General features: G+C 42.7%; 1 protein-coding gene across 1 annotated transcript in view; it reads left to right on the top strand.

Annotated features, from left to right (window-relative positions):
- The first annotated feature begins 15,536 nt into the window (after positions 1-15,536).
- LOC106565223 (uncharacterized) overlaps positions 15,537-16,220 on the top strand; it is a 61,385-nt gene continuing 60,701 nt past the window's right edge. Inside the window, exon 1 of the mRNA XM_014132102.2 lies at positions 15,537-15,868. Within this exon, the coding sequence (XP_013987577.2) occupies positions 15,866-15,868 (3 nt within the window). The 5' untranslated portion in view covers positions 15,537-15,865. The remainder of the gene's footprint in view (positions 15,869-16,220) is intronic.

Here is a 16,220-nt window from a genome sequence, read left to right as displayed (position 1 = left end):
GGAAAGCCATGTCTCTGTGCAATGCTAACTTTGCCACGCGCCATATGCATGTGACATTTCTAAACAATGCATTATTTTATACTTCCTGTCATATAGGCTGAGCTCCCTGCCTGTGCCATTAAACCCCTACAACTCATCCAGAACGCCGCAGCCCGTCTGGTGTTCAACCTTCCCAAGTTCTCTCACGTCACCCCGCTCCTCCGCTCTCTCCACTGGCTTCCAGTTGAAGCTCGCATCCGCTACAAGACCATGGTGATTGCCTACGGAGCTGTGAAGGGAACGGCACCTCCATACCTTCAGGCTCTGATCAGGCCCTACACCCAAACAAGGGCACTGCGTTCATCCACCTCTGGCCTGCTGGCCCCCCTACCTCTGAGGAAGCACAGTTCCCGCTCAGCCCAGTCAAAACTGTTCGCTGCTCTGGCACCCCAATGGTGGAACAAGCTCCCTCACGACGCCAGGACAGCGGAGTCAATCACCACCTTCCGGAGACACCTGAAACCCCACCTCTTTAAGGAATACCTAGGATAGGATAAAGTAATCCTTCTACCCCCCCCCTTAAAAGATTTAGATGCACTATTGTAAAGTGGTTGTTCCACTGGATATCATAAGGTGAATGCACCAATTTGTAAGTCGCTCTGGATAAGAGCGTCTGCTAAATGACTTAAATGTAAATGTAAATATAATTACTTTCAGATATATTGGCATTGGTGGTATTTCTAAATGATGCATTCTTCTATACTTCCTTTCATATACATTGGCACATACATTGGTCCATAATATCTCTAAGACATTGTAATAGTAAAGGATAAACCAGAGTTTAAACCAGAAAAAATTATGTCTCATTATAGAAACAGAAGGGGCCGCGCAGATAAACCAGAACAGATGGGATATCAGTGTTGAATAACTCTTAAAACCTGTTATGGCTAGATGTTCCGCTAGCGGAAGCCCTCGACAACATCCGGTGAAATTGCAAAGCGCCAAATTCAAATTAAATTACTATAAATATTAAACTTTCATGAAATCACAAGTGCAATACATCAAAATAAAGCTTAACTTGTTGTTAATCCAGCCGCCGTGTCAGATTTCAAAAAGGCTTTACGGCGAAAGCAAACAGCGCCCATCATACAAATGCATAACAAATAATTTTCAACCAGGGAGGTGTGACACGAAAGTCAGAAATAGCAATATAAAAAATGCCTTACCTTTGATGATCTTCTTCTGTTGGCACTCCAAAATGTCCCAGTTACATCACAAATTATCCTTTTGTTCGATAATGTTTCCCTCCGTCAAGTTGCATACAAAATGAATCCCAAACGTTACTAATAAACTTTTCCAAACAAGTCAAACAACATTTATAATCAAAACTTAGGTATCCTATTTCGCAAATAAACAATACAATTTAAGACGAAAAATCGTTATTGTCTTTACCGGAAATGAACAAAAATAACGTGCACTCATCCATGCGCATAGAAACACTACAAGCCAAAATGGGAGCCACCTAGAAAAACTACAATTTCTGGGTTCTTTTTCCAAAAACCAGCATGAAACTCTTTCTAAATCAAATCAAATCAAATTTATTTATATAGCCCTTCGTACATCAGCTGATATCTCAAAGTGCTGTACAGAAACCCAGCCTAAAACCCCAAACAGCAAGCAATGCATGTGAAAGAAGCATGGTAGCTAGGAAAACTCCCTAGGAAAAACTCCCTAGAAAGGCCAAAAACCTAGGAAGAAACCTAGAGAGGAACCAGGCTATGAGGGGTGGCCAGTCCTCTTCTGGCTGTGCAGGGTGGATATTATAACAGAACATGGTCAAGATGTTAAAATGTTCATAAATGACCAGCATGGTCAAATAATAATAATCATAGTAGTTGTCGAGGGTGCAACAAGCACGTCCGGTGAACAGGTCAGGGTTCCATAGCCGCAGGCAGAACAGTTGAAACTGGAGCAGCAGCACGGCCAGGTGGACTGGGGACAGCAAGGAGTCATCATGCCAGGTAGTCCTGAGGCATGGTCCTAGGGCTCAGGTCCTCCGAGAGAAAGACAGAAAGTGAGAAAGAGAGAATTAGAGAGAGCATATTTAAATTCACACAGGACACCGGATAAGACAAGAGAAATACTCCAGATGTAACAGACTGACCCTAGCCCCCGACACATAAACTACTGCAGCATAAATACTGGAGGCTGAGACAGGAGGGATCAGAAGACACTGTGGCCCCATCCGATGATACCCCGGACAGGGCCAAACAGGCAGGATATAACCCCACCCACTTTGCCAAAGCACAGCCCCCACACCACTAGAGGGATGTCTCCAACCACCAACTTACCGTCCTAAGACAAGGCCGAGTATAGCCCACAACGATCTCCGCCATGGCACAACCCAAGGGGGGGGCGCCAACCCAGACAGGAAGACCACGTCAGTGACTCAACCCACTCAAGTGACGCACCCCTCCCATGGACGGCATGGAAGAACACCAGTAAGCCAGTGACTCAGCCCCTGTAATAGGGTTAGAGGCAGAGAATCCCAGTGGAAAGAGGGGAACCGGCAAGGCAGAGACAGCAAGGGCGGTTCGTTGCTCCAGCCTTTCCGTTCACCTTCACACTCCTGGGCCAGACTATACTTAATCATAGGACCTACTGAAGAGATAAAGAATAATCAAACTTTATTTGTCACATGCGCCGATTACAACAAGGTAGACCTTACCGTGAAATGCTTACTTACAAGCCCTTAACCAACAGTGCAGTTCAAGAAGAGTTAAGCAAATAAACTAAAGTAAAAAATACAAAATAATAAAAAGTAACACAATACGAGGCTATATACAGGGGGTACCGAGTCAGGGGGGTACAGGTTAGTTGAAGTAATTTGTACATGTGGTAGGGGTGAAGTGACTATGCATAGATAATAAACAGCGAGTAGCAGCAGAGTACAAAACAAATGGGGGGTTCAATGTAATAGTCCGGTTGCCATTTGATTAATTGTCTTATGGCTAGAAGCTGTTAGGGAGCCTTTTGGTCCTAGACTTGGAGCTCCAGCACCGCTTGCCAAGAAGTAGGAGAGAAAACAGTCTATGACTTGGGTGACTGGAGTCTCAGACAATTTTATGGTCTTTCCTCTGACACCGGATGAGCGATGGCCGAACAGCATAGGCAAGATGCAGTAGATGGCATAGAGTACAGTATATACATATTGTTTTTATTTTACCTTTATTTAACTAGGCAAGTCAGTTAAGAACAAATTATTCTTTTCAATGACGGCCTAGAAACAATGGGTTAACTGCCTTGTTCAGGGGCAGAACAACAGATTTGTACCTTGTCAGCTGCGGGATTCAAACTTGCAACCTTTCGGTTACTAGCCCAATGCTCTAACCACTAGGCTACCCTGCCGCCCCAAATGCATATGAGATGAGTAATGTAGGGTATGTAAACATTATATAAAGTGGCATTGTTTAAAGTGACTAGTGATACATTTATTACATCCAATTTTTAATTATTAAAGTGGCTAGAGATTTGAGTCAGTAAGTTGGCAGCAGCCACTCAATGTTAGTGATGGATGTTTAACAGTCTGATGGCCTTGAGATAGAAGCTGTTTTTCAGTCTCTTGGTCCCAGCTTTGATGCACCTGTACTGACCTCGCCTTCTGGATGATTGCGGGGTGAACAGGCAGTGGCTCAGGTGGTTGTTGTCCTTGATGATCTTTTTGGCCTTCCTGTGACATTGGATGGTCTAGGTTCTGGATGGCAGGAAGCTTGGCCCCAGTGATGTACTGGGCTGTACGCACTACCCTCTGTAGTGCCTTTCAGTCATATTTGTGAAACATGATAGATTTATGGAATTAAAATTACAGACTGCGTATATTTGGGAAACTTTAACTTCATGGCATATCACTCAAGTCTGGTTTTTAGATAGTTGACAGCAGGGGCGTCACGCATGGCAAAAATCTGAGGGGGCACAAAGTAAGTGAGGATGGCTTGGGGGTGGGTCAGCTTTTTCCTGCAATCTAGAGTCATAATCATTCTGCTTAATTTCATGTTAAAAAAACATGTTTATTGTTCTACATATCTAAGCATACCTCTTGAGCTGTCTGTATCCCCTTCACTGGTTGTTATTTTTTTTTTTAAGAAACTAAATATGCTTCTTTACTAAAATCTGGGTAAAAGATTGAAAGGAATGTCTTATTCAGTACATTTAGTACTGAAAAGCATTGCTTGGTTTTCTAAACTCTACCAGTCTTGCCAGCAGGCATGCCAGCTACAGTAAGACAGCTAGACAAGCTAGCTACTCTAACTTAAGTGATAGTCTGAAATGGCTTCTTGGTAGCTAGTTATGATTAAGAGGTTGGAAGATTGGAAACCTATCTGGGCTAGCTAAAGCCAACTTCATAACATTTCTAGGTGGCTTGTAATATTACAGAGAAACAACAAATTGAACAAAAATATAGTATTATTCATATTTCTAATACAGGACAAATCTGAGGGGGCACGTGCCCCTGTGCCCCTTATGGGCATGACACTTCTGGTTGACAGTCTACTATACCAGACTGAACAATGAAGTTATCAGGAATCAAGGTAAGACCCAGATGCAGATCGTGTTGAAGTAACAATGTTTATTACAGCAACAGGGGCAAAGGTACAGGAATGCAGGCAGGCTCAGGTTAGGCAGAGGTCGGTAATCCAGAGGTGGGGCAAAGGTACAGGACAGCAGGCAGGCTCAGTGGTCAGGCGGGCAGGTACAGGGTCAGGTCAGGCAAGGGTCAAAAACCAGGAGGATGAGAAAAGAGACTGGGGAAAAGCAGGAGCTGAATACAAAAACACTGGTTGACTTCACAAACAAGATGAACTGGCAACAGACGAACAGAGGTATAAATACACAGGGATAATGGGGAAGATGGGCGACACCTGAAGGGGGTGGAGACAATCACAAAGACAGGTGAAACAGATCAGGGTCTGACAGAAGCACAGGCACGCAAAGGCAGGCAGGCAGGCGCACATACATAAATGCAGAATTCCAGGCTGTTTTACTCAACCCTCAGGAATGCACTCCTTAGTGTTTCCTAGTACGACCTTTATAACCTATAAGAAATACAGCGAATGACACACTAGCAGTCCAAACAAGACTCTTAATCCTGTAAGCCCCTCTTAAAAGAGGTATGCCCCATGTGAATACCTCACACAAAATCACATCTGGAGTGAGGACAGATAGTAGACGACGGTCTGCTCTACTGCCTGCTGTCTGTTAAGAGAGAGAATGTAAGTTGGTTTTCATTATGCACCAAACGGAAGATAACGGACTGAAACAATTGCATTGTCCGTTGCAAACTTTTTGCAGTAGAGTGCCCTAATAAATACGACCTAGAAAGTCTAAATCACCACTATGACACCCCAGGCCAAGAAGGATATGATGTCATAGTCTATATAGCTGCTGATCTCCAGACAGAGCTAACAAGACACTCTGCCTGGGAAAAGTGAACTGAGAAGGGGAAAACAGATAACATCAGAGGAAGAGGCAAAGCGACAGGGATAAATGGGCCCAAAATCTTTCTTCTCCAGCAGGTGGCGTTTTTACTTTTTGGTATGGAGGTCAATGGGTGTCGAATTTGGTAAACAAAAATGTAATGGCTTATTTGCTACATGTGGCTTATTTGATCGAATACACGTTCCGTAATGATTAGGTTGTTACAAGTGTGCTGATATAGGTAAGACGTGACATCCTGACAACTTTGAGAAAAACCACTTTCAATCAGCGTTGTGCCTGGTCGTCACTAGTTACCACAGCTACAACATCATAAACCCTGCCTATTTCTACGTCTCCTCTTAAAGAGCGACTGCCTTTAAAAAGCAACACATCCATTTGAAAATGGCCTATGTGGCATCGATATGAGTCAGAAACAATTATTCTACTATCAAAATTGACAAAGTGTAAATAGGATACTTTTGGTCATAAGGTCCATGCTTCAGAACGGGTAAATTAAGGTTGGGTTTTGATTTGACGATGTCTATTTGCCTGCCCACTAACATGGGGTGAACAGCTGCGGCGATTGATCTCTATCCAATAGCATAGATCCTGAGACAGACTTGCCCAGCAGTTCCGACTTTGTTTACATACAGTAAGCCAACATGTCGCGCATTTTTTTACTTGAGAAATACTGGACCAAACACCGTAGTTAGATGTAAAATTGCGCAACTAAAACAACCTCGGCAAAAACTTAAGAATGCTGTAATTAATTGACGTTATCTTATATTCATTCTGGAGATTTTGAGGAAGTGCCTCATGGGGGACAAACGTCATTAACCAAATGTGGAATCGGGCAGGAAACACGCCTCCAAGACTAAAATCCCGTTTTTCAGTGGCTCTTTAAAATGTGCTTTTAAACCTAACCTTAACCACAATGCTAACCTTATGCCTAACCCTGACCTTAAATTATGACCAAAAATTACTTTTTTAATGGATTTTTACGTTACAGCCAATTGTGACGTTGTGGCTGTGGTGACTAGTGGAAACCAGAGTGCCTGTTGTTCACACGTGTACAAAACATGAAGAACACCTTCCTAATATTGAGTTGCACATTCCTTTTTGCACTCAGAACAGCCTCAATTTGTCAGGTATTGACACCAAAAGGTGTCAAGCGTTCCACAGGGATGCTGGCCCATGTTGACTCCAATGCATCCCACAGTTGTGTCAAATTGGCTGGATGCCCCTTGGGTGGTGGACCATTCTTGATACACACGGGAAACTGTTGAGTGTGAAAAGCCCAACAGCATTGCAGTTCTTGACCCAAACTGGTGCGCCTGGCACCAACTACCATACCCCGTTCAAAGGTACTTAAATATTTTGTCTTGCCCATTCACCCTCTGAAAGGCACACACACACAATCCATGCCTCAATTGTCTCAAGGCTTAAAAATCCTTCTTTAACCCGTCTCCTCCCTTTCATCTACACCAGCTATTCCCCAGGGTTACGCCCAATGCCGTCGGGGGTACGTCAAATAAAAGTGTGATTCACATTTTCAAACAGTCCATTTTGATTTTCCAATGGGGCTATACATTTGGGTGATGTTTTTTTCCTCGGCTGAGTAGCCTCGTTTCACTACCAAAAATGAAATTAAACCATCTGGTGTTCAGCAGAATAACAACACAATGTCAAATACAGGTAGCCTAGTCAAATAATTAACATCCAATCACATTAACCGCTACTCTCTCGCGGGAAACCTTGCACAGACGTTTAGAAACGAAACATGCCCATTTGAAAAATAAGCCACGGGAGTTTTTTTGAGCGAGAATTAAGATGACTTTCAAATAGTAAGACATGTATAAAAGCAACAGATACCATTAATAAGAAGGGGCTAGAAGCGTCTTATATGGTGAGCAACCGAGTGGCTAGGACAGGCAAGCCCCGTACTATTGTGGAGGACTTAATTCTTCCTGCTGCCGTGGATATGGTTGAGACAATGCTGGGTGAAAAGACACCAAAAAATATACAGACAATATCTTCATCAAACAACACTTTCACGACGCATCAGTGACATGGTAGGAGATGTTTTGAAACAATTACTGCTTCGCATACAAGCTAGTGAATTATATGGGTTACAGCTGGATGAGTCAACAGACGTGGCGGGCCTGGCACAGCTCCTGGTATGTGTCAGTTACATTTATGAGGGGTCAATTAAGGAAGACATCCTCTTCTGCAAACCACTGGAAACCAGGACAACAGGAGAGGATATTTTTAAAGTTCTGGACAGCTTTCTGACATCAAATGGACTTTGGTGGTCAAGATGTGTTGGTATCTGTACGGATGGCGCAAAAGCCATGACAGGGAGACATAGTGGAGTGGTAACGCGTGAGCAAGCAGTACACTGCAGCATTCACCGATAGGCTCTTGCTGCCCAGGGAATGCCTGACAGCTTGAAAGATGTTTTGGACACTACAGTGAAAATGGTTAACTTTGGTAAAGCATGGCCCCTGAACTCTCATGTATTTTCTGCATTATGCAATGATATGGGCAGTGACCATGGAACGCTTTTACAACATACAGAAGTGTGCTGGTTGTCAAGGTGCAAAGCATTTATATGTTTTTTTGAATTGAGAGATGAGCTTAAAGTTTTCTTTACTGACCATTTTCACTTGTCTGACCGCTTGCATGATGAGTCTCTCACACGAATGGCATATCTGGGTGATGTTCTCGCCTGAATGATCTGAATGTAGGATTACAGGGACTCTCCTCAACTATATTCAATGTGCGGGATAAAATTGAGGCTATGATTAAGAAGTTGGATCTCTTCTCTGTCTGCATTAACAAGGGCAACACACAGGTCTTTCCATCATTGAATGATTTTTTGTGTGCAAATGAACTCAAGCTTACGGACAATGTCAAATGTGATATAGCGAAGCACCTGAGTGAGCTGGGAACCAATTACCTATGTGAGAGTGGATTCTCGGCCCTCACTAGCATGAAAATGAAATATAGGCACAGACTGTGTTTGGAAAATTATTTAAGACAGAGACTCTCTCCAATTCAACCCAACATTGCAGAGTTATGTGCATCCTTTCAAGCACACCCTTATCATTAACCTGTGGTGAGTTATTCAACATTTTTTATGAACAAATAAGATTTTATATGTAAGATGGCTAATTAAAGGGCAAAATTATAGATTATTATATAATCATTTGTGCCCTGGTCCTATAAGAGCTCTTTGTCACTTCCCACGAGCCGGATTGTGACAAAAACTCACACTCATTCTTATGTTTAATAAATGTATCGTGTGTGTGGCAGGCTTACAATGATGCGCTGACCCTGGTGCTAGAGGGGGTACGCAGCTGGAGGTTGAATGTTTTAAGGGTTACTGGACTATAAAACGTTTGGGAACCACTAAGAATGAGTGATTTGAAGTGGATTTAACAAGTGACATCAATAATGATCATAGATTTCACCTGAATTCCCCAGTCTATATCAAGGAAAAAGCAGGTGCCCTTAATGTTTTGTGCACTCAGTGTATCTGATAATATGACTTGACTATTCCCTGATGTCTATCCTTTCATCTCACCTCAAGTTTTATACACACACACACACACACACACACACACACACACACACACACACACACACACACACACACACTCACAGGGACTTTGAATTGCAATTGCAGGGTATGGAAGGGAGGGGGTTATTTGTTTAAAGTAAATCACTGCAGGAAAGGGATGGAATTGGGGAGTGAAGGGTGTTTGTGTGTGTGTCTCAACCTGGTGTTTGTGTGTGCTCTCCTAGCTACGTGTCATCATCTGTATCTGGCTACCAGTATCGCTGCATGCGTTTGTCTTTCTCTGTGTCTACATTACGTCTGATTCAGTGCTTGTGTTGTGTGTCTTCATGTGTGTTGATGTCTTGTATATTTCCATGTGTGTCTGTGTGTGAAATGACTGGCCCAGCTCTGCCTCATCCCTCGCCGGCATGACCGTGGGGGGGATTTGAGATGAATGTCAGCTGGTGTGGCCTCTTTGATCCTGCACAGCCTGACCAGACAAGCATCTTTCATATTGGGCGACAGCACCAGGAGGGATCGCCTCCTAGCCGATGAGTGAAACCAAAACAAGACACAGACAACTTTCCTACATGTGCACATTGACCAGATCCATATTGAGGCACATTCAGTGAGTTAGGAAGTGCAGTGTTGAGGAATGTTTCGGTACAGAAGTAGAATGAATGGAATGGAAAATGGTTCACTGCCAGAGGATCTGAATCTTTATGGTGAATATGTACTGTGTCTTGAGCATTCCATGATGGCTTTTCAATATGCCCCCTGGTCCTTTTACCCATGCAGAAAGCTGACAGAAAGAGAGAGAGGAGGAAAACGGAGAGAGAGAGAGAGAGTGAACTTGAGATGTTTTAGAACCAGAGAGAAAACCTTTTACCTTTTAAAAAAAGCGGAAGGGAAGAAAAAGAGGTGGGAGTCGGAGTACAGTACCTGCTGGTTCTGTCGCTGGCATCCTAATCCCCTCTGCCAAAACATCTGTCCATTTAAAGGCCCTCTCTCCCCGAGTGACACACATCTGTACACACATCTGTGGAAAACCCACAAGCAGGCTCTTGTACTTCTCGGAACCAAAGATAGAGAGAGACAGCACCTGCATATTTCTACATTCCACATATAAAGTAGTTTCACCTATACTGATAAAAATGTAAATGCAACAATTTCTAAGATTCTACTGGGTTAAAGTTCATTTAAGGAAATCAGTCAATTAAAATAAATTCATTAGGCCCTAATCTATGGATTTCACATGACCGGGAATACAAATATGCATCTGTTGGTATACCTTTAAAAAAACATAGTGGCGTAGATCAGAAAACCAGTAAGTATCTAGTGTGACCACCATTTGCCTCATGCAGTGCAACATCTCTTTCGCACTGAGTTGATTAGACTGTTGATTGTGGCCTGTAGAATGTTGTACCACACCTCTTCAATGGCTGTGTGAAGTTGCTGGATATTGGCGGGAACTACAAAATGCTGTCATGCACGTTGATCCAGAGCATTCCAAACATGCTCAATCAATGACATGTCTGGTGAGTATGCAGGCTATGGAAGAACTGGGACATTTTCAGCATGCAGGAATTGATGAATGGGGACTCTGTTCACAACATTGACATCAGCAAACTGCTCGCCATCACAACGCCAAACACGTGGCGTGTGGTTGTGAGGCCGGTTGGACGTACTGACAAATTCTCTAAAACGATGTTGGAAGCTGCTTATGGTAGAGAAATTAAAATTGAATTATCTGGAAACAGCTCTGGTGGACATTACTGCAGTTAGCATGCCAATTGCACACTCCCTCAAAACATTTTAGAGGGGCTTTTTATTGTCCCCAGCACAAGGTGCACCTGTGTAATGATTATGCTGTTTAAATAGCTTCTTGATATGCCACATCTTTCAGGTGGATGGATTATCTTGGCAAAGGAGAAATGCTCAATATCAGGGATGTAAACAAATGTGTGCACAACATTTTTGAGAAATACGCTTTTTCTGAATATTGGAACATTTCTGGGATATTTTATTTCAGCTCATGAAACATGGGACCAACACTTTACATGTTGTGTTTCTATTTTTGTTCAGTATACACTACCATTCAAAAGTCTGGGGTCACTTAGAAAAGCACTTTTTTTTGTCCATTAAAATAACATCTAATTGATAAAAAATACAGTGTAGACATTGTTAATGTTGTAAATGACTATTGTAGCTGGAAACGGCAGATTTTTTATGGAATATCTACATAGGGGTACAGAGGCCCATTATCAGCAACCATCACTCCTGTGTTCCAATGGCACGTTGTGTTAGCTAATCCAAGTTATTCATTTTAAAAGGCTAGTTGATCATTAGAAAACTATTTTGCAATTATGTTAGCACAGCTGAAATCTGTTGTGCTGATTAAGAAGCAATACAACTGGCCTACTTTAGACTAGTTGAGTATCTGCAGCATAAGCATTTGTGGGTTCGATTACAGGCTACAAATGGCCAGAAACAAAGACCTTTCTTCTGAAACTCGTCAGTCTATTCTTGTTATGAGAAATGAAGGCAATTCCATGCGAGAAATTGCCAAGAAACTGAAGATCTCGTACAACGCCGTGCACTACTCCCTTCACAGAACAGCGCAAACTGGCACTAACCAGAATATATAAGAGGAGTGGGAGGCCCCTGTTCACAACTGAGCAAGAGGACAAGTACATTAGAGTGTCTAGTTTGAGAAACAGACGCCTCACAAGTCCTCAACTGGCAGCTTCATTAAATAGTACCCACAAAACACAAGTCTCAACGTCAACAATGAGGCGACTCCGGGATGCTGTTGCAAAGAGTTTCAAAGAAAAAGCCATATCTCACACTGGCCAATAAAAATAAATATTAAGATGGGTAAAATACCACAGACACCGGACAGAGGAACTCTGCCTGGAAGGCCAGCATCCCGGAGTCGCCTCTTCACTGTTGATGTTGAGACTGGTGTATTGTGGGTACTATTTAATGAACCTGTCAGTTGAGGATGTGAGGCGTCTATTTCTCAAACTAGACACTAATGTATTTGTCCTCTTGCTCAGTTGTCCACCAGTTTGCGCTGTTCTGTGAAGAAAGTAGTACACAGCGCTGTACGAGATCTTTAGTTTCTTGGCAATTTGTCGCATGGAATAGCCTTCATTTCTCATAACAAGAATAGACTGATGAGTTTCAGAAGAAAGGTCTTTGTTTCTGGCCATTTTGAGCCTGTAATCGAACCCACAAATGCCAATGCTCCAGATACTCAACTAGTCTAAAGTAGGCCAGTTGTATTGCTTCTTAATCAGCACAACAGATTTCAGCTGTGCTAACATACATTTACATTACATTTAAGTCATTTAGCAGACGCTCTTATCCAGAGCGACTTACAAAATGGTGCATTCACCTTATGATATCCAGTGGAACAACCACTTTACAATAGTGCATCTAAATCTTTTAAGGGGGGGGGTTAGAAGGATTACTTTATCCTATCCTAGGTATTCCTTAAAGAGGTGGGGTTTCAGGTGTCTCCGGAAGGTGGTGATTGACTCCGCTGTCCTGGCGTCGTGAGGGAGCTTGTTCCACCATTGGGGTGCCAGAGCAGCGAACAGTTTTGACTGGGCTGAGCGGGAACTGTGCTTCCTCAGAGGTAGGGGGGCCAGCAGGCCAGTGGTGGATGAACGCAGTGCCCTTATTTGGGTGTAGGGCCTGATCAGAGCAATAATTGCAAAATAGTTTTCTAATGATCAACTAGCCTTTTAAAATGAATAACTTGGATTAGCTAACACAACGTGCCATTGGAACACAGGAGTGATGGTTGCTGATAATGGGCCTCTGTACCCCTATGTAGATATTCCATAAAAAATCTGCCGTTTCCAGCTACAATAGTCATTTACAACATTAACAATGTCTACACTGTATTTCTGATCAATTTGATGTTATTTTAATGGAGAAAGAATTAGGACATATCTAACAAGGACATATCTAAGTGACCCCAAACTTTTGAACAGTAGTGTACATTCTTTTGATCTGTTTTTAATAAACACTATTATGCGATCTATCTATGCATTTTTCTCTCTCGCTCTTCATGACAATGTTTGCGGCATATAGTTGGGTCTTGAAGCCATATTGAACCAGATTGAGAAAGTGAACAGCTGAAATGCTCTCCATTCCACCAACTTAATCTGCATTCTTCCTGTGCGTTTGTCTGAGAGAAATAAACACTTTCTCACTTTTGTCTCCCATTACAAATGAAAATGTTTAAGGAATGCTGTTTACCGGCTCTCGAAACCATCGACTTGAGGGAGAGAGAGCAGCCATATTCAATTTCACCTTATTCTAAGTCCTTCACTTTAATTCCTTGTAGCTTTTGGCTGCTAGAAATAAACACAATTATCTTTCTCTCTCGGTCTCCCGCTACGAAATTGTTCAAACAACCCCGCCACTCACACACTAGCTCTTGGGTTTCATTCACCATAACCCTGCATTCCATCAGTCTGCTGTGGAAGAAGCTAGCTACAGCTAGCCTTGCACTCTGCTAATGTCCTGCTGGTGCCACGGGTCCTGTTCATTAGGAAACAAGTGGAATAAAACGGACTGAAACAAGGAGGGACTAGATGGACCTGGTCCAATAAGTTCAAAAATCAACATTCATTTTCAATGTCTGTTGCAAAAACATGACCCTGGATGAAGTGTTGAAACGCTGTAAGCCATTCCAAAAAGTCACCCTACAGTATTCCCTATACAGTGCATTCTTAAAATATTCAGACCCTTTGACCTTTTCCACACTTCGTTACGTTACAGCCATATTCTAAAATATATTAAATGAAACATCAATCTACACACATTACCCCATAGTGACGAAGCGAAAACAGGTTTTAAGTATTTTTTACCTTATTTACATAAGTATTTAGACCCTTTGCTATGAGACTCGAAATCCTGTTTCCATTGATCACCCTTGAGCTGTTTCTACAACTTGATTGGAGTCCACCTGTGGTAAATTCAATTGATTGTGCATGATATGGAAAGGCACACAGTTGACAGTGCATGTCAGAGCAAAAACCAAGCCTTAAGGTTGAAGGAATTGTCTGTACAGCTCCGAGACAGGATTGTGTCGAGGCACAGATCTGGGGAAGGGTACCAAAAAATGTCTGCAGCATTAAAGGTCCCCAAGAACACAATGGCCTCCATCATTCTTAAATGGAAGAAATTTGGAACCACCAAGAATCTCCCTAGAGTTGGCTACCCGGCCAAACTGAGCAATTGGGGCACCATCCCTACTGTGAAGCATGGTGGTGGCAGCATCATGCTGTGGGGATTTTTTCAGCACCAGGGATTGGGAGACTAGTCAGGATTGAGGGAAAGATGGACGAAACAAAGTACAGAGAGATCCTTGATGAAAACCTGCTCCAGAGCGCTCAGGACCTCAGACAGGGGCGAAGGTTCACCTTCCAGCAGAACAATGACCATAAGCACACAGCCAAGACAACGCAGGAGTGGCTTCAGGACAAGTCTTTGAATGTCCTTGAGTGGCCCAGCCAGAGCCCAGACTTGAACACGATCAAACATCTCTGGAGACACCTGAAAATAGCTGTGCAGCAACGCTCCCCATCCAACCTGACAGAGCTTGAGTGGATCTGCAGAGAAGAATGGGAGAAACTCCCCAAATACTGGTGTGCCAAGCTTGTAGCGTCACACCCAAGAAGCCTCGAGGATGTAATCGTTGCCAGAGGTGCTTCAACAAAGTACTGAAAATGGTCTGAATACTTATGTAAATGTGATATTTCAGTTTTTTAATTTTTAATTTACAAACATTTCTAAAAACCTGTTTTTGCTTTGTCATTAAAATATATTGTGTGTAGATTGATGAGGGATAAAAACAATGTAATACATTTTAGAATAAGGCTGTAACGTAACAAAATGTGGAAAAAGTCAAAGGGTCTGAATACTTTCCGAATGGACTCTATAATGCACTACTTTTGTCCAGAGCCCTATGGGCCCTGGTCAAAAATAGTGCACTATGTAGGGAATAGGGTGCCATTTGGGGTGCAGATATAGCCTGCAGCAGCCACTGGGTGTCTTTGGTGAAGAGAGTAAAGAGAAGAGACTCTAAAGGGGACTAAGCTATGAAGCTATACCCTACCCAAGCCCTAATGATTAAAATAGAGAGAAGGGGTCCACTAGAAGGAGGGGTTGGATTTTTCTGTTTTGTTCTCTCTGATGGTGGCTGTGTGGGGATAGAGTGTGTCTTGTAATTGTGTTGTGTGTGTGCCGACATTTGAATACTGATTTCACTTTAGATCTTAATACAGTATTCAAATGAATGTGTGAGGTGGCCCAGACACTCATTTAAATAATGTATTGAGATCCAAATTTAAATAAAGTTTTCAAGTGTGTATGTGTGAGCATGTGTGAATCCCACACTGGTCTGAAGCTGCTGCTGCCTCTGAAAAAAAGCCTGAAAAGCCTAGAGGGGATTTCCTTCTGAAAGGCAAAGCTTTTCTCCTCCCCCTTCTCCAGCAGTCTTTCCCTCTCTCACGCTCCCACTTGCTCCAAAAACACAGTGCTGCCAGAGAAGCTCAAGACTGGAGCCAGCGAAGCAACAGGAAGCAAGACACTTCATCGCTTGGAACTCAACTCACTCAAACTTGCAGAAAGTCACTAAGGGATGGGAACTTTCCTACTTACTCGCAGACCACTAACTGTCATGTGGACCTACCTTCATCAATGGCATTATCATGGCTAAGAAACATGAGAAGAAGACCTCGCTCTCACTAGAGTCAATTATCTGGACGGAATTATCAGGACAAAATGTGAAGAAACATTCTGCAGGATAGAAGAGATACTGTCAGAAAGATGGTAACTAATGATACTTTTTCTATTGAGCTGTCATGTGCTTTTGTCTCCATTGTCTCATTTTACCTCTTCCAGGTCTGTGAGTTGCGGTGCTCCACTGACCTACTGAGTGAATAACCTACGGGTTTGTCTTTCTCAGTGGCTTCTTCTGTAACGCATAAATGGAGTGTATCTTGTATGAATTTTGTATTCAAAGCACACTGTCTGCAAACTGAGACACAGAGTACATTACGGATTGCATAGATGAATAGCAAAGCAAAATACTTAATGACTTTTTAAAATGAGATTTAAATCATGGTAGCTAGCAGTTCTACTGCAGCAAGTACTGCATTTTGATATAGCCTTGATAATGTTG

This window comes from Salmo salar, chromosome ssa12, assembly GCF_905237065.1.
Source record: "Salmo salar chromosome ssa12, Ssal_v3.1, whole genome shotgun sequence".
In the NCBI taxonomy this organism is placed as follows: domain Eukaryota; kingdom Metazoa; phylum Chordata; class Actinopteri; order Salmoniformes; family Salmonidae; genus Salmo; species Salmo salar.
Note: the sequence above shows the minus strand (reverse complement) of the source record. Positions and strands in the feature narration are given on the sequence as shown.